We start from the raw sequence: 18,620 nt of genomic DNA, 5'->3' as shown, positions 1-18,620 counted from the left end.
TCGTTTTTTTGCTCAATATTATTTAAAATTGCAAGATTTGTTTTATTTTTCATCCCATTCGTACATTTGTATGCACCTGCTCGCATTGTTTGCGCCGGACAGTGGTATTCTGATGCCGTCCTTACGGATTTCCAAAAACATCTAGTTTTCAGTGACTAACAGCCAAAACCGGCAAAGGGGAGCAAACTCTATACAGTTTCTAATTAATGATTCCAGCTAAAGCAGTGATGTGATTGGTCCAAGTCATTTTGAAGCGGCTAAAAGAACCTATCGAGCGAAAGCATACACACGTCTTGTTCATTCCACTGCATAAACGATGTTAGGAGTTGGCTTCTGTGTTTAAATGACAATGCCCTTTTCGCTTCTCCATTTCTGTTGAACCACTCTCATGAATAATCTTGCACAGTAGTTTGATTGCCTCAAACACTGAACTAGTTGTTTCGTTGCGATTGAAAGCACGAGACAGGTCAGCAATAATGCCGTGACACAAGCCATTCCAGTTATTTAAAAAGGATGATTGCAACAGCTTAATTATGCATACTTGCTAATGGAATGAAACTGCAGGTTGGCTATTAGGGAATGGTTATCTTAAGTATGGAATGAAAGGTTAACAAAATAATTCCACGTATATAATGTTAAGGTGCGGAGTAATTTTGACTATCAAAGTGGCTGCTCAAACCAATGGCCTGTGATATGTAGTTTTATCCCAAAATAAATCAAAATATGGGCGTTAAATGTGTCTAAAATAATCCAGCCGAATTTGTTCACGTCTTTGTGCTTTTATTCTTTAGCAAATTCTGTGTTAGTTACACGGTTACTGACCATGCACTGAAACACTGGAGGCACCCATATATTCTGCCTTCAGTTAACCATATAGTGGAGTCTAGCTTCAGTTAGTCACCGACAGTGGGAGAACGGCAGGGCGTGGCCTGATACACATACCATCACTGTCCATCGAGCTCGACTGTCTCATAGCGTAACCCATAGGAGCCCATGAGTACCTAGTATTTTATAAAACAAAAATCAAAACAAAGCCGATTGCTCCGCCCAGCACACTACCAGCGGCCCTCTGCTGGTAGAGAGAAGGACAGTGCGGACAATTTAAACCACCACATTGTAAGAAAAAAGCACACAATGACAGATACATTTTGATAGTCAAAATTATTCTGGACCTTAACATTATATACGTTGAATTATTTTGTTAACCTTTGATTCCATACTTAAGATAACCATTCCCTAATAGCCAACCTGCAGTTTCATTCCATTAGCAAGTATGCATAATTAAGCTATTGCAATCATCCTTTTTAAATAACTGGAATGGCTTGTGTCACGGCATTATTGCTGACCTGTCTTGTGCTTTCAATCGCAACGAAAACACTAGTTCAGTGTTTGAGGCAATCAAACTACTGTGCAAGATTATTCATGAGAGTGGTTCAACAGAAATTGAGAAGCGAAAAGGGCATTGTCATTTAAACACAGAAGCCAACTACTAACATCGTTTATGCAGTGGAATTTACGAGACATGTGTAAGCTTTCGCTCGATAGGTTCTTTTAGCCGCTTCAAAATGTCTTGGACCAATCACATCACTGCGTTAGCTGGAATCATTAATTAGAAACTGTATAGAGTTTGCTCCCCTTTGCCGGTTTTGGCTGTTAGTCATTGAAAACTAGATGTTTTTGGAAATCCGTATGGACGGCATCAGGATACCGTTGTCCGGCGCTAACAATGTGAGCAGGTGCATACAAATGTACGAATGGGATGAAAAATAAAACAAATCTTGCAATTTTAAATAATATCAAGCAAAAAAACGATACTCAGATTAGTGTTAAGTATATCATGACAGTTGTGCGGCGACGTCCATCTTAATGTCTTTAGAATCTAAATTTTGAGGAATCCCTATGGCTTTGCTTTGTCGTCTGAGTGATGCAACTTCGTTTCCTACACCGCAGTCGTTGGACAGAGGAGCAGCCAGGACGTCCTGCCCTTTCCTAAACCAGTGGCGTACAGCAGTGAAAGAAGATGCGATATCTGGGCAGCCTGTATTCATTCTGTGGGCAAGTTAATAAATCATTTTATTTTGAAGCATGGAGCGGTGTATGCCCAGCAGCTGAAGGAGACAAACAACACAAAGACAAATGAAATTGGAACAGGCAATTGTGGCTACCATGCCCCGCGACGACTCTTCAACAGCAGGAAGTTTTGATTTGAAATCGCAGTGCTAAATGGGTACACCTCAGCCAGTCCTACCAATAAATCAGACTTTCCAGCCGAATCGAGATGGTCCAGCCGAACTGAAGCTTATAGCCGAATTGGAGTGCTCTGGCCGAATTGGAGATTCTAGCCAAATTGGGCATCCAGCCGAATTGGAGCGTTCCAGCCGAATTGGTCTGCTCAGCCGAATCGACCCGTCAGCCGAATGGACACTTCAGCCGGATTGGCACGTAACCCCGAAGTCTACGCCTATCGTTGACACTATCGATAGTTTTGCGCCGCTAATGTTTAGACCTCGCAATGTGCGCTTACGAGCATCTTCAACTTCTTCCTTTCTCAGTAACCAGAAGACCGCCATTAGTATGGCACAGATGCCATTCCTCAGATGACGATGGCCACCAAAGTGCCCAGACTGAATTTCAGAAAGGCTCCGACTGCTGTGTCGATGTTTATACTCTGCTGTATCAGCTTCCTAGAAACAGCGCTTTAGCTAAGACTGTGTGAAAGAAAGCTTGCCAAGGCTGTGGTGCGCAAGCGCTTGAGATGTATGTACGTGCCACCCCGCCCGTGCGCTAGATTTGGCAGTGCTTTCTGTCACGCAGTCTTAGCTAAGACAGTTTCCGGCAAGTCGGCGCTGGTAAAACGCTGTTCAGTGGTGGGTGATAGATGCCGTGGAGCTAGTAATTCCATACACCCATTTTGAAGCAGCTGCCTGTGGTTGAAGAAATGTATGTCTCGCGGTGTTAGATTCTATGACGCCAGGGAAATGGCACGTTACGTCTGGTTTCGTCGAGATACGTTTAGTTACCGGGATATTTCTGACTCGTATAAAACGTAGCAAAAAAAAAAAAAAAGTTTAAGGAGTGGTGTGGCACGCTATATATACGAAACACGATCACGGCAACTCTCAGTCCTATTTCGACGTGTGAATGGGCCTAAACGCAGCTCAAGTTTTAAAGCGGCAGCTTTATACGGCGTGCAAGTTCGGCTGCTCCTTGCGCACCTTGTGCGTTTGTTTCCCCGACCTCAACCAATGATGCCGCGAGCTTGGCTGCCCCGTCATCGTGCGTTATCTATAGGCGCTTTCTGTGTCGCCCCTTTGACTGGTGTATCTTTGCGTTCCAATGCGCCAAAGACGCATTTTAGACCACTTGCTCGCCGTATAGGCCCAACCAACCTCAGGAGCCGCGTAAGCACGAAACGTGGTCGTTCAGTCCGTAACCGGTAAACGATCATTAAAAAAAAAAAAAAAAGACAACCGGTATTAGGGACTGAACACCGGTCACCGGCGTGGAAGCCAAGTGCGCCGCTGACTGAATTAAAGACACAGCACGCAGGACCATCCCCACCCCGTTTCGATCTGGATGAGCATCGTATACCGGCATGCGGTCGTGTACCACTACTGCGTGGTGCACGTTAAAGACCCCAGGCTAGCGGTTGTACTGCACTGGCTAAATTTCTCATCTACAGCGAGTGACTCGTCGCATCTTTGAAATGGCTGACCAACTACACGCTGTCTAAATATCCCCACAACCCCAATTAATAATACACGCAGGACCGGAAACAGCAGAAGCAGGCGGTGTGAGAAAGAGCGCGGAGCGGAGAGGGGTGGAAAGGGCAAGAAAGAGAAGAGCAGAAACAGGTGGTGTAGAAAAAGTGCACGAACCGAGCGGAGGAAAGCGCGCTTCCTCTCTCTTGGTGACCCAGAAAATTCAGCGCAAAGGCTTTGTATCCGGGTGGTGATAAAGAGAATCGCGCGCAGCGTCACAAAGAGACAATGGTATGATGTAATCTGTTTCCATACAATACCATACAATACTTGCATTAGGTGCCACCTGAACTAAGAAAACAACCCTCACCCCAGGCACCTGAAGACTAAGGGTCATCCTGCCCTAGGCACCGCCCGAACTAAGAGCACGACCCACCCCATAAAGCTACCGCATTTGAACGTGTTTGACAAAATGACCAAAAATGCAGCCAATTTTTAATGGGGAATCCCCTGGATGAATTTGGAGCGGTTTTGGAGCGCTTTTTTGTTGTTATCTTTTTGTGAGTGCAAGCGCAAGCTCAGATTTACCGCACTAAAGGCGAGAGCATGGAGCGCTTTTAGATCGCTCCAAATCCACCGAGGGAGTTAATTTCTTCTGAGATGTTCCCTGTAGGCTGTAACTATCAGTGCCTAGACGATAAACAAACTCACACATATACTACGAACTATTCCACTCTTTACAAAAGTCAGTCCACACGTGCTACATCAAGGTCTAGCCAGAGTGGGAGTGTGTATTCTGAACTTCAGCTATATTTAGCGATAGCAAAGAAATCATCTCCATCACACGGTCTCCCTGTCTCTCTCTCTCTCTTTAAAGAAAAAAAAAAGTAATTATATTGTGTGTTTGTTTAGACAGCGGAAAGTTAGTCCAGGGCGTCTGCCTGCATAGTATCTCCGCTGCAGATGAGAAATATGTAGTCAGTCCTGTCCACTCCTAGCCTGGGGCCTTCCACGCACATGTGATACACGACCGCTCGGCGGTATACGATGCTCATCCAGGTCGAAGTGGGCAGGGGTGGGAATTGAACTCAGGATCCCTGGGTTCTACAGTACGAGCTCCCGCTCCACGTGCTCAGAGCTGCGGTGCGCCATAGGGTGCCTAGATGTGTCTGTCTGTCTCAGATTGAAGACATCCTTTGTTGCACTGGGCTATCGCGTGACGCGCTGGCGCACTCACTGAGTGACCTATGTGGGGCGGGCGTCTAAGCATTAGCCAAGGCTATGCACTCGAGCTGAGTCACACCGGCTTGCGCAAACCAAAAAAAAAAAAAAAAAAATTGGCGGTAAAATTTTCGAGATGTCACACATCAAGCAAAAGCGCGTGTTTGTATGAAGGCACTCTACGGTGCGCAAACACAGTCGGCCACCAATCCCCCGACCCTCCAATGAGATGAAGGGAGCATTCGTCGAAATGACATTTTCGCACACACGTCAATGCCAAAATATTTAAAGAAAAAAAATGTGCTCGCTTCTTACAGAGCACACTTAGTACACAATCATTTTGTCTCAAAAATTTTCCTATTGATATTCATTCAGAAACTACAGCACTGACAGCACTGGAAAAGGTAGTCCCAATCAGCGAAACCGACCTCCAAGTCTCTGCTGAAAAGTCAACAGCAAAAGGATGTATACCGTCAAAGTCAAACTCACTGTGGGCTACCACGGAAGGCAAGAGGACTTGGCAGTGTGCCTACCGAAACTGCGACCCATTTTCGCTCATATCCCTCCCTGAAGAGAGCACCGCTCCCCTCAGGGATCCAACCTCAAAAAGGGCTCGGGGGCATCGGCAACTCTGCCAATCGACGCCCTCATATGCCAGTCTCGACATCAACGACAACGCGACGTACACTGCATTGCCCACCGACAAACAACGAAAACACGCAATGAAGCAATGGGAAGAGCGCGACGATGAGACGACCGTGCTCCTTCGAAGAACAGGGACTCCCCGCGGTGGCGATGTCGAGGTCAGTTCGCGGCAGCGCGAGCTCCTCCGGGAGAAAGAAAAAAAAACCCGCAGCGGGGAATTCCGCGCATCTACGGGCCGCGATCGGGATTAGCCCGAAGCATCCAGAGGAGCGGAAGAGAGCCAGTGGCGCCGGTGAGGTCTCTGAGCACCCCGTCGGCCCCGGAAGTCAGGCGACGATGCGCGAGGGGACCCGAGCAAGACCTTGACCAAGTTGCCCGACAGGATCGGCATTTTCCCAGACGCGCCGGATCGCGTACGACGATGAAACCAGCAAATAAAAACCGTAGAAGGGTGAACTGGTTGAAGACGGTGCGCGCAGGACTGCGTCTTCTCGCCGGGCGCGAAGCTGCTGCTGTCCCGGCCACCGAGCACGTCCCTGTTCGGGGTGGCGTCGTTCAGGCCTGAAGGGCGTCAGATTAGCCGCCGCGGAATCGCGAGAGGTCGGGCGGTCCTCGACACCGAATCGGATAACCGCCCAATTGCACCGTACGCATCACCCGATGCGAACGGGCTGATTTATTCGCGAGCCCGCGAGGCACGGCCCGAGCAAAGTGAAAAAACGGGCCGCGTGGGCATATAACGTTGACTTGACACCAACTCAACTCTCTGACATTACGCAACTGTTGTCGGCACTGCGCATGCGCCTCAAGCGAATCTGGTTTCTCCGCAGGCGCAGTGCTCACAAGTCGTGAACGCAGGCTTGTTTCTAAACACTCGTTCGATTTGCCTGCACCGGTGCAGAAAAGTCTAGACTACTTCCGATATTCAAATACGACCACCCTACACTCTAAAAAAAAGCCCGTGGGACTACTTTCCCGCACAACACTCGGAGAGCCATTCAGCGCAACTTACGCAGGCAGCTCAGCGAATGACGATGTCGAAACATATGTTTAGACCGAAAAACGCAGTCTGAGTTGTGACATTGAGCAATATAAAATGTCACGCTTGCAACACTGCTTAATGTCACAACTCAGACTGCGTTTTTTGGTCTAAATTCCGTGCGTTGCGGTGATTGGCTCTCCAAGTGTTCTGCGGGAAAGTAGACGCACGGGCTTTTATTAGAGTGTACATTTTTCTGCCCCGGTGAAGGTCAAACGAACGAGTGTTTGTATACTGTGCTGCGTCATGCACATGTCTCCGGAGCGCCGCCAAAATAATACTACTTTTATTAAGTATCACAGTAGATTAGAATGACAGGGCGCTGCAATCATCTTTTGTGCGAATAGCGGTTCGAATCTATAGCACTGTGTCATTCATAGCCTTCACGGTACAAGGGAGGCATACCGGCTCTTGTATCAGTACGCATAACGGTGGGAACCAGGGGTGTGCGAATATTGCTTCGCACCACTAGCCCAGCGCCATGCCTAAAGTCCCCTGTACAAGTAACTACACCCAGTACGAACGACAAAGCACATTCCGCTGAAACAAAAATGGCGTCCTGCAGTTTTCTGCTGTGCGCCGCGATTTGCTTCCTAAAACCTTCACCGTCGCGCAGAACGAAGGGCTCCTTTTATCTAGTAGCTTCCCTACAGCTTCAACACAGCAAAGAAAGCCGGTATTCGCCGGGTTCCCTGGCACTCTGAAGGCTATGAATGACGCAGCGTTATTCGATGCGAACCAATTTTCGCACACACCTAGTGGATGGCTCCACTCCTCGGAGTGATTCAATAGACTCTCTGGGTCACCGACGGTAGGCTGTAGACAGTTTTGATTGGAAGTGCGATGACAGGCCCCTTCGCCTTTATGTGGATTCTTGAATAAAAGCAATGCGGGGAACGAGTGTTCCAAAAGGCGTCCTTGGGAGCAGCGTCCGAAGCGTTCGGGAGAAGGGGAGGAGGGGGGGGGGGGGGCTGTTTTAAAGTCATCAGATAACCATTGGCGCCAAGATGTTGCGTTTGCACCCTCTTATGGTTTTCGTTCGTAACGCCACGATCAGAAATCGTCTTGCCGTGACGTCATGAGTTGCAATCTTGACCACCGTCATCAGTTGCGAACTACACAGTTCCAGGGTGTGTGTATACGTAACAATGAAATCTTGGAGTCATCGCATCCTTAAACCAACATCGTCACGGTCGAAACTCTGACACAGGGCCGACTTTCGTCGATGAGAAACAGCGATCGTTTGGCCAAACGCCACTTGCGAGCGCTGCGACGCTTTTGGTCGCGCACGACTCACTGGCGGCTTGAGAAACGCTGGGCGTGTTCCGAACACCTTCACACCGCAGCCAATCAGATTGCCACATCAGCCTAGAAATGCCAAAAGAACGAAGCACGAGAAACGTAGACACGACAAGTCCGCTCGCCCTCTCGCGGACGAACGAAGAACCAGAGGAGCGGGGACGGTGCCAGGGAGTATCGGCCTTGGAACTGCTTTTACCGCATGCTTCTGGTCGGCGTGCTCGTGCATCACGCCCCTTTCACGAAAAGAGCGATTGCATTAAAATAAGAACTGCGTTCCACTGCGCGACTTAAAAAAAAAAAAAAATGATTTTTTTTTTTTTTTTAATTTACGTTGATACTCAATATCTCAGTCGCTGCGATATGCTCCTGTCCTGACCGCTTCGTATTCATAAATTAATGCTAGCCAAATAAATGATTTTTAGCACAATGACCAGCGTCAGCAAACAGGCGCACGGGAAATCCCGGAGAATCTATCCCCGTCTCTTCCGCCATCTTGCGACTACCGCCCCGCCACCTACAGGGCGTTGGAGATGCGAATTGAGATGCCGCGAACGTTTCTTTCAAACACGAGGTTCGCAGATCGAACCAAGAGGTCGAAAAGTTCGAAGCGCTTTGAATTTAGAACTTTTTACATTAAGCTATTCGACAATTTACGAAACTTTCGAATTTTTTTTTTTTTACGCTAAAGAAACTCGAATATTTTCGAACTTCCGAGTTTGTCGCGATAGGAAATCCGACAAGTTTCAACCTTTCCACTTTGCCAAGTTCAAAAGTTCTACCAACGTCGAACTTCCGAACGAAAGTTTCGAGAAAGTTCGAACCAACTTTATTCCCAAAGGTTTTCTACTGCGCAGTGGGGTGGAAATTGCAATGAAGCCACTCCTAGGTGGCGCCACTAACGACTCGCGAGTCGCTTTGGCGTGGCCTCGACCTCGTGCCTCTTACCTGAGCTAGTTTGCTCCAGTAATATTAGGTAATTAACTATACCGGTTAATTATTTTTTCATAATTAAATAAATTTTTAAACTTGCTGAGCGTCACCGAAAACAACCAAATAAGTACATTTTAGGAGTACTTAAAGCACGCGGGAAGCGCGGGGGAGTGCTGAAATTGCCACTCGTGCAACGAGGCTACCGATGAGGAAACGCGGATAAAATATTGCAACGATTAGCCCACTATACTATTATGTCCCCCTGGCCGTATAATACACCTGCACAAATAGCATTTCATGTTTTTCTTTTTTTTTGTTCTTTTTAAGGATTTGTTTTAAATAAAATGAAACATTATGTATATATATAGAGAGAGAGAGATTGAAACACAAAACAAAAATTTAGACGTCAAACACACAACACGCCTGTGTCAAATTGAATACTTACACGAAGTCGCTTATGATGTAACTCACATCGCTTAAACGGACTAGTGCCATAACTACAAAAGCAGAAAAAAAACGATCCAAATACACTCCAAATTCAGGCTGTTTCACACACTTGCGTTTGACTGTGACCATCTGTCACGGTCAAACGCAAGTGTGTGAACCGGCCTTTAGTTCTGGTCTATAAGTCCAATGCCGAAAACTAGTGAAGAAAGCCTGGAGATTTCTCGGGGGCTACAAATTCGAAAGAGGACAACATAGAGGAACGACAGAACGAAGCAAGCGCTCAACTTCAACGTTAGTTAAAACGTACCAACTTTTTTTTTCTTTTTTTGGGGGGAGGGGGGGGGGGGGGGCGAGGTTGGGGGAGAGAGAGAATGCGAGCAGGAATAGGAAACATTAGCCAAAGCAGGGCTATAGAAAGTTTTAGGGAACCGGAATAAAACAAGGTCGATAGAACAAACGATCGGTACCTCGCGGTACCTCGGGTAGGGAGCTCGGACCGATCGTATTCCAGGAAACGGCTTTTAGAGAATTGCGTTTGCTGACGATCGGTGCAGGTCGCGCCCCCTGACAACGGAAATGAGCAATGGCTTCGTAAATCGGTAAAAAGAGGCCATGTTGCTGTTGTTTTTATTTCTTTTCTTTTTTTTTTTGGGGGGGGGGGGGAGGGGGGGGGCGGAAGGGTTTGGTATTTTTGCAGAATTGAAGGGAAAACATTTCCCTTTTCAGAAATAGCCTCCTGCCAAATTTGTGGAACTAACCATATGTTGTCTCGTTTTGCTAGAATGGGAGTGCTAAATGTGGTGGCGGCGTTCCCACCATGGCTGAACAGTTCGTGTGCTAGACTTAGGAGCCGACGATCATCGCGGCAATCATGGCGCTAGAACTTTTTTCATGATGAGTGCGAATTGGCTTCATTCGGCGAGAAAAAACTTCGAAAAATGCAGGCCGTTCATCCTTGTTGGTGTTCTGGTGGCAGCTGATAAAACCCGTTTGCTCTACTGACGTCTAACTCCTGGTTAGCTCAGTTGATAGAACGCTCCACTGGAAATGGAGAGGTCCCCGATTCTATAGCAGGACCAGGCGGATTTTTTCGGTCGCGCACCAGTCACCTAGTTGCGTTTGGAGATTTGTGTTTGTCCTTTGTCCCCCTTGTTCCCCTTCTCCAGGGATTATTATCGTCATTAGAAAAGTAATTTTATTTGACTTCACTACCACAAAAAGGAGGAGATCGTTGACGGCGAGAGGTACTATCGGAAACAATATGAGCGTGAACGCGCCTCCGCGTGTCGCCGCTACCTGAGGCGCCGTTGTGAAGTTTTGCGCATGCGTGTAGAAATCCTGTCGCTGTTCTCGCTTTGACTGTCAACCCCCGTCTGTCGTCTGCTATGCGCGCGCTGGCGGCCGCTCGTGCTGTCGTCTGCTATGCGACTCCTGTGCGCGCTGGCGGCCGCTCACGCTGACGTCTCCTATGCGACTCGTGTTCGCACTGGCGTCCGCTCGTGTTGTCGTCTGCCGCACAACATTGCGTGGTCCGGCGGACACACGCGCTTTCTACGCGAGTTGCATTTGCCCTAGACAGCTTGTCCCTATATGCTTGCATTATCCGGTTCACCGTTTTCAGCGGTCTTCCAGCCATGCTGGATATAGCCCTCTGAACGTAGCCTCGGAGGGACAGCTCACCTATGTTGATCCGTTCGTCGTCAGGAACTCTAGCCATTTTTCACTCAACAGAATGTTTTCCGGGCTCACCGTAGTTGGGGGGGGGGGGGGGGGGGGGGGGGGGGATCTCACCTTAGTTAAACGCTAAGCTTTGCAGATATTTTGTCTTTATTCCATTTGTTTATTGTCGCTGTATCTCGACCCAATGTAAGAAGCCAGCTACTTATCACGTATCAAATGTGGGCATTGCGTTATCGCACAGGAAACTCGTGAATCATGTTAAGTCGTTTGTCTGAGTTGTAACGGAAATACACGAGTCGCATAGCAGACGACAGCGCGAGCGGCCGCCGGCGCGCGCATAGCAGACGACAGAAGGGGGTTAACACTCAAAGCGAGAACAGCGACAGGATTTCTACACGCATGCGCAAAACTTGACAACGGCGCCGCGGGGCGGCGCCTTAGGTAGCGGCGACACGCGGAGGCGCGTTCACGCTCATATTGTTTCCGATAGTACGTTCGACCTCGCGTCGATGGATAAAGTGGAAGTGCTACTCCAACTTCGCTCCCCGCTGCAAATCCCGGACACCCTAATTACTAACGCCTCCCGGCTTATACGTATCTCGTTACATTGAATTTTCGAATCTTCATTATTCTCACAAATTTGACCAATTAAAATAATTAATTGTGTGGCGATTCCGAAGGTTGCTATTAGGGAGTTTTTGTGAATCGTTTCTTCCGCCCCGCCACACTCTCCACAACTCGCCACGAGATCCGAAACTCTGCGGTCAAGCAGTCAAGTCCAGCGGCGCGCATGCGCAGTAGCGCCGTCTTCGTTACGGTCTACGGAAACCCCCTATTATTGATCTTTTTTCGCAAGTCGTGCATTCCATTTTCACAAAAACGCCCAACCTTTGGGTGTAGGAGACGTAATACAGCAACTATTGTTTGAAAACGCCGTCCCACGGCGCCCCCTGGTGCCTGCTCCAAGGCGGGGAAAGAGGGTCGTGTCACGATCTTTGATTAGATATTTAAGAAGGAAATCGGCCGCCCATGAGTGTAATTTCGGTTTTTTTTAGGATGTTCAAAGCCCGTAGATTGAGTTATCACCATAAATAGACGATCTCAGAATCCACTTGAGTGCCCCTTTAAAGAAAAACCGAAGCGGTTTTGTATTTGAGGAAAAGAAAAAAAAAAAAGCACTTCAATCGTTTTTATTCGGCCTCCGGGATCACGAATATTGAGATTATTTTTCAGTTCAATTCACGGAGGCTGCAGAAAGCAATTTTTAAAGTACCACCGAAGACCCTCCTTTCCGAGGCGTGACGTCATATTTGGAGTTACCGAAATCTCTGCTCTCGCGCATCTTCAGCGCCTGTCAAAGCTATGCACGCGCACTCCCGCTATTTTTCAAAAAAAAGTCAGAAAGAGACGTCACGACTGGTGTCAGCGCGGAAAAATACACCTGGCAAGCTTGTAATTGCAAGCGCTGCCCACACGAGCGACAAGCGCTAGGCGGCCGAAATATACGGGTATGACGTAACAACTGCTCCGAGGTTTTTCGCGTTTTTTCGCGTTTAGTTACATCTTCGGGGAAAACGAACGTGATATTCAGATTCACGGTTCCAGCTCACTGCAGAGTAAAGTTCTTGTGCCCTGGCGTTTGCAAACCCACACGCATCCGTCCCTCCGTCCCTGTTATCCCGTGATATGACCCGTCGGAGTAACTCGGATCTACCCGAGTAAGGTTTGGAATACAAGTATACAGCAAACGTGCCATGCAGTCCAACGGTGCTGTGCGAATGGACCTGAACAAGGCCGCAGTGCTGAATTTTCTTTGGGTAGCCTGTGGAGGCCAGCGACGGGCCGAGATGATACACACCAGTGTTGCGTCGGCATTCGACTGGAACTCGGGATCAATCAGTGACGACACGAGAGCGTTCGGCTGCGACTCGGGATCAACACGAGTTCCAGTCAAACGTTGACACAGCACTCGTGTGACCTTCTCTAACAGGAGCGCAAAACCAAACAAAAAAACAAAGGGATAAAGGAAATTTCGGCGAAACAAATGCAGCCTGGTGAATCTCGCTAAAGCCTCGCTTGTAATGCCCGTTTAGGAACTAATTAGTAATAACTTTAATTACGTTTTCCAAGTAACTCTACTCAAATTACAAATTACCTTCAAATTTTAGTGGTATATGCGTTTGCTTATCAACAAATATTCCAGCACAAAAAGAGATAAGATGTTGGAAGATCAGCTGATATTTGCAAAGGGTTTGGGGGGGGGGGGGGGGGGTTCGGAGGGTCCGAAGCCCCCTAAAATTTTCACGAGCCCCCCACTGTAAACGCCCTGCTACGAGGCGCGGGGAACGGACACACACGTCGCAAGTGAGGCCGTGTAACTGCGGGATTAACGCCGAAGACTGGAGTTTTGTTGTGTCCCGAAGCTCAAGGAGACTTGACACATACGAAGAAAGGGCTTGTCCCCGCCTCTCCCTAACGTAGGAACTCTCGCCCACCAAAGGATGCATCCTCACTCAAAGGAGGCAACAAAATGCAGCGTCCGCTCTGAAGCTCATCTGGTGCTCCCGTAGTTTGTGCTGTACTTGAAGAATCACGTGCTAAAGGGCAACGCAAAGGTGACCTCTTTGTGTTTCCTTCCCTCCCAAAACTCAGAATATGCAGGTTTTTCAAGATTCGAAGATCGGTCGAGAAACCTTAGTATTCCCCCAACGTTTTTACATAAAAAAAAATAATCAACAAGCAGTGTTGGGAAATACTTTAAGTACATGGTACTTAAAGCACTACTTCAAGAAGGTTTTGAAAACTTATACTTTACTTGAAGTACATTTTCTGAGCAGGTACCTGTACTTTACTAAAGTCTTTCTTCTGGCACTTTCCGAGGAAAGCACAACTCCCGACTTCAAAGTACATTCCCCAAATTTGAAAGCAAAAAAATAGCGTATCGTCATGTGAAAACGCGCTATCGTCTTTCGAGACGTCATCTGCTAATTTCTCTGAGTAAAGTAATGGCGGCTATAAGAGCGATACAAATAAGTGCCTTATAAGTTTATTGTGTCAAATAGTTCGTCAGCGAGACTAAAACAACTACTCTGTGGCGACTTGACTTCATCCAATATTTGCCGCCATTTTGGAAAAAAAAAACGGATGCACCTCGATTGCCATTTGAAGCAATGCATACCAGTTAAAAAAAAATAAAACACTGTATAGGGGATGAAAAGGGCATCATGAAAGATTGTGTTAAAAAGTATTAGTACTTAATTTTGAAAGTACATTGCATTTATAGTACTTTACTACAAGTACATTGCATTCAGTGTACAGTGCTAATCACACTTGTCTATAACGCGCGAGCGTGCGGCTTTCTCCGGGGAGCGCTAGACTGGTGGCATTCGCGAAAACTAAGCGAGTCACGTGGTGCAACATGGAACGGCCCGCTCGAGGGGTTTCGTCCTGCCCGCTCTATCAGCTGGCGGCGAACGCGGAAGGCTGCTCGCACGCTTTTTACAAACGTCATTCATTGCTCGAACAATAAACACACTAAAGCATGAAGGCGTATCAACGATGTCGTCATCAAAAAAAAAAAAAAAAATATATATATATATATGTATATCATAAAGCACTTTACTTTCATCGCTTACCAAGCTGATAGAGTGGGCAGGACACCCCTCGAGCGGGCCGTTCCATGTTGTGCCACGTGACTAGCTTAGTTTCCGCGAATGCCACCAGTCTAGCGCTCCCCGGAGAAAGCCGCTCGCTCGCGCGTTATAGACAAGTGTGATTAGCACTGTACTTACTACTTTGCTTGAAGGACATGACATCTAATTTACTTTGTACTTTACTTAAGTAATTTTTAGATTAAATTTACGCAACACTTCAAAAACAACCAAACATCGTCTGCAAAATCAAGCCCAGGCAGTGCTAAACCTCAAAGTAGGAATGATACATCTGCAGTGCATCATTGACCAAAAAAAAAAAAAAAGTACAAAAGAATTAGGCACGCAGAAGCAGAACCAGCTATTAAAGCATTTCTGTGAAAACACAAACCACTTTATAATTGGCTAGCAGAACTTCGCTAACGGATCAAAACCTATGTACTTTATTGTTACCATAAAAATATAAAAGTGGCTTCAAAAGTAATTCGCTACATTTTTACGGTAGTTAGTAATTTATTCAATTTCTTTCTATTTGAGTAATTTCTACTCTACCAAAATTACTTTTGAGACTAATACTCAGTAACTTAATTACCTTTTTTTTTAGTAAATTGTACATGTTTGCATGTTTCCCATAAAAAAAAAAAAAAAAGTTTCGATGAATTGTTGCGTTGACACCAACCAATTCATTTATTTATTTGAAATACTGTGGATCTTGCGGTCTACAGAGGAGGGGAAAACGGAATACATAACAAATATTTATTCATTCACTCAAACAATCTTGCTAAGTAATTCATCCAGCTGGGTTGCAAATAACTGAGGAGTACAATTGACACGTTGTGCGTGGACAGAGCCGTGCCACTCAATCAGTTCTCTAAAAAATTTTCAAAAAAATTTTTAACGTAATTGTTTTTGTGTTTTTATGTAGCAACTGCTTCAAAATTCCTCGCCCTCTGGGAGCGCCCTATTTCGGAATAATAATTAGATAGGTCGCCGTGTACAATTCACTCCATTATTAAACGTGTTTGCGGTCGAACTAATTTGGGAAGGAAAAGTATTTGAGTATATTCAATTAAATGTATCCGTATTCTTGTATCTGTATATCTAGGTACATACTTTTCTGCAATTTACTCGGACGTATTTTAGAACTATCGCGATGCACCGGCAAAACAAATATGTACCTCGGTATCTATAATATGGCTTTTCAGTACATGAATCTGAGTATTTGTATTTCCAAGTATACTTTTCCGAGTATCTCTGGCGCCAGCCTTGATATTTACTCCTCGCCCGCGGTGTACAAGATTAGACTAGAAAAAAAAAAGTTTGTTTACTTTTTTGCAGAACATGGACACAGCCAATCGCAGAAAACAAGTGAAGCATCCCAGCTCGCCCCTGTCTCGAGTGAACTGTTCGATAATTGAATATAGACGAAAAGCGCTCCGATAAGCACAAGGACGAAGGAAGTGACACGACAGTGCGCAATGAACGCAATACGTCACTTCCTTTGTCCTTGTGTTTATCGGCTCTTTTCGTGTAAAATAAGTCAGGCGCCAACTATAACCCACCGATCAATTTAGTTGGAAACTGTACTTTTGGGTTTATTACTTCTCGCGGGGCGACGTGAAGGGATAATAACAAACATTTTTTTTATATTTTTGTGTGCGTGTTTGTGACCGTATTGCTTACGCGTGTACAACGTGCATTGAATCTCAACACAGTGAACACGCACACAGACAAAGTTATAAATCCTAAAACGTGCGCAAGTCGAGATATCGCTTACGAGACGCAAATCACTGCATTTCTCCCGACAGCGCGGAAAAGATATCAATTATTGAACTCGTTCTTTAATACTCTTTTTTTTCATTTTGTGGCACTCACATCCGCCGATAGTTCCGCCCGCGCTAGAGGTTCCGCGACCGCGAAGAATCCATACATATCGAGCAGGAAGAAGTCACTAATATACATAGAAGTAGTCGTCGGAAAACTCGACATCGCGCCCTTGCGCCACTCCGTCGAAAGGCCAGGCGACACACGTTGTCGTACCAAACACCCACAACTACACAGGACGGGACCCTCCAAGTGAATTCCGCCGACGGAGACGGTCGAGCTGCTTCTTTAAAGCCTCGGAGAAGTCGTCCCAAGGAAAACGCGGTTGCCCCAAAGCACGTGTAGGCAGGCAGACATATGGCAGTACGGGGACCTGGGTACGCGACAAGATTTCTAAACGCGTCAGAAGTTTCCGTTTATTATGCACTTTCCACCAAACCAGTGTTAGAGGAAATCATATTGCGGGAGACGCCACCAGTAATAGTAATAATAATGATGAAAAAAAAGTAGCATGAATCGAGTTTCAAGGCTAAGTCGCCCGTTACACAAAGAAGGATCCTAGCGGTCTTCAACGATGTTTCATTTGTCTCGTACCCGTATAACAGTGTGACCCGCTGTGCGCTCATTAAATCTAGCAGTATATATATATATATATATATATATATATATATATATATAAAGTGACAAAAATTTAAAGTTAATAAACAGATAAAATCAGAAGAAGACGCGAATATGCAGTGAAGGAAATAAAACGGAATGAGAACTTTAAACATAAGAAATTACGAGACCGTTTAAAATAAATTTGTAAGCAGTGATAGAGTGCAGGAGAGCTGGTAATTAATCGACATCTTGTAGATTCTGAGATGGGATGACGGATGAACACAACCAAATCTCAAACTCTTCAAGATTTTGTTGTGTTCGTCCATTTTTTTTTTAATTATTTTTCCCCGTTTAAGGGTCTACAATATGTCGAGTGAAGTAAATATAAAGAAGAAAAAAAAAACAGACACACACACAAATACAAAGTATGATGTTCGCTGCAGTGTTTACTTTCCAAAAGAAAGTCCGATTTTTGTTTTTGTCCACTTCCTTTCTTTTTTTAGAAAAATCGGCATTGAATAAGTACAGACAAAAAGTCCCAACTTCAAAATGAAAACGGCCAAAAGAAAAAGAGGCATGCTCGTTATGGTGGTATAGTTTGCGATGCCGAAATGACTCTGGACTGAAGCCCCATAAACAAGTGTCACGCGATGCTTACAATGTGGATCGTGCGCTACATACGCGAACAACGAGCTGAAACGTTGTCCGCATATGGACGCGCATCGAGTTGTCAACACACAACCACACACGTGTCATTCGCACCGCATGTCACCGGGATTTAAAGAGAGAGAGGAAAAAAAAAACGCTGGGCCGGAAAGCAAACAGCCGACTACCACAACACTCACCTTGGTCAGCCACTTGGACAGCCGGTTGACGTCCCATTTCTGGACAATCCTCGCGGGGGGCATGCGCACCGAAGTTGACATCTTCGCGTTGCTGAGTGAATCGCACGGAAGGAGCCGGCGTGAGTGCTTGGAGAACGTCTCCGAACTGTCATGCGTGCACCTCCCGATGGGAGTGTCCCGCCACAGGAACACCCGCGAGCGGATCGCGCGAATGTTATCCCCGCGCGCAGAGGTAAACAGAACCTATTCTTGGAGCGACAGGCTTCTACGGTGCAGCTGGTTCCGTTTTTTAACCTAAATCACCCGAGATATCTGGGGGTTACGCCGAGAGTAGAAGTGTCGATCGAGTGAGAACCAGCCTGGAAGTTTTAAAAATTGCAATGAACTTCGTTTATCCACATGCATTTGCTGTTTTGGGACGCAGCGCCACCTATTGAAGACTAAGCAATGCTGCAGTCGTTGCAGCGGCCCTAGAGAATCTAGCTTCCGGCTTGATTTTGTACTTAGGTATTACACGGTGCTTTGTTATGTGTTATATTATTATTAGTATAATAACGTTAATATTAACGATGCAAAGTGCACGAGATACTCCGCCCGATGGCGCCACAAGGCCTACGCGCGCGCGCGGAATTGAGAGCGAAAAAGTGGCGGTTTCGTTTCGTTGACTGCATCGGTAACGTTTTGTTGTTTTGGGGCAATGAAATCTTGATACTTACGCGACGGTACCAGTGTCAGT

At 46.3% G+C, this 18,620-nt stretch overlaps 1 protein-coding gene across 1 annotated transcript in view; it reads right to left on the bottom strand.

Moving 5' to 3' along the window:
- LOC115330994 (B-cell linker protein) overlaps nt 1-18,277 on the bottom strand; it is a 332,346-nt gene extending 314,069 nt beyond the window's left edge. Inside the window, exon 1 of the mRNA XM_040223689.3 lies at nt 17,885-18,277. Coding sequence (XP_040079623.1) covers nt 17,885-17,965 — 81 coding nt within the window. The 5' untranslated portion in view covers nt 17,966-18,277. The remainder of the gene's footprint in view (nt 1-17,884) is intronic.
- Nucleotides 18,278-18,620: the final 343 nt, after the last annotated feature.

Source organism: Ixodes scapularis, unplaced genomic scaffold (assembly GCF_016920785.2).
Source record: "Ixodes scapularis isolate PalLabHiFi unplaced genomic scaffold, ASM1692078v2 PGA_scaffold9__187_contigs__length_104089568, whole genome shotgun sequence".
In the NCBI taxonomy this organism is placed as follows: domain Eukaryota; kingdom Metazoa; phylum Arthropoda; class Arachnida; order Ixodida; family Ixodidae; genus Ixodes; species Ixodes scapularis.
Note: the sequence above shows the minus strand (reverse complement) of the source record. Positions and strands in the feature narration are given on the sequence as shown.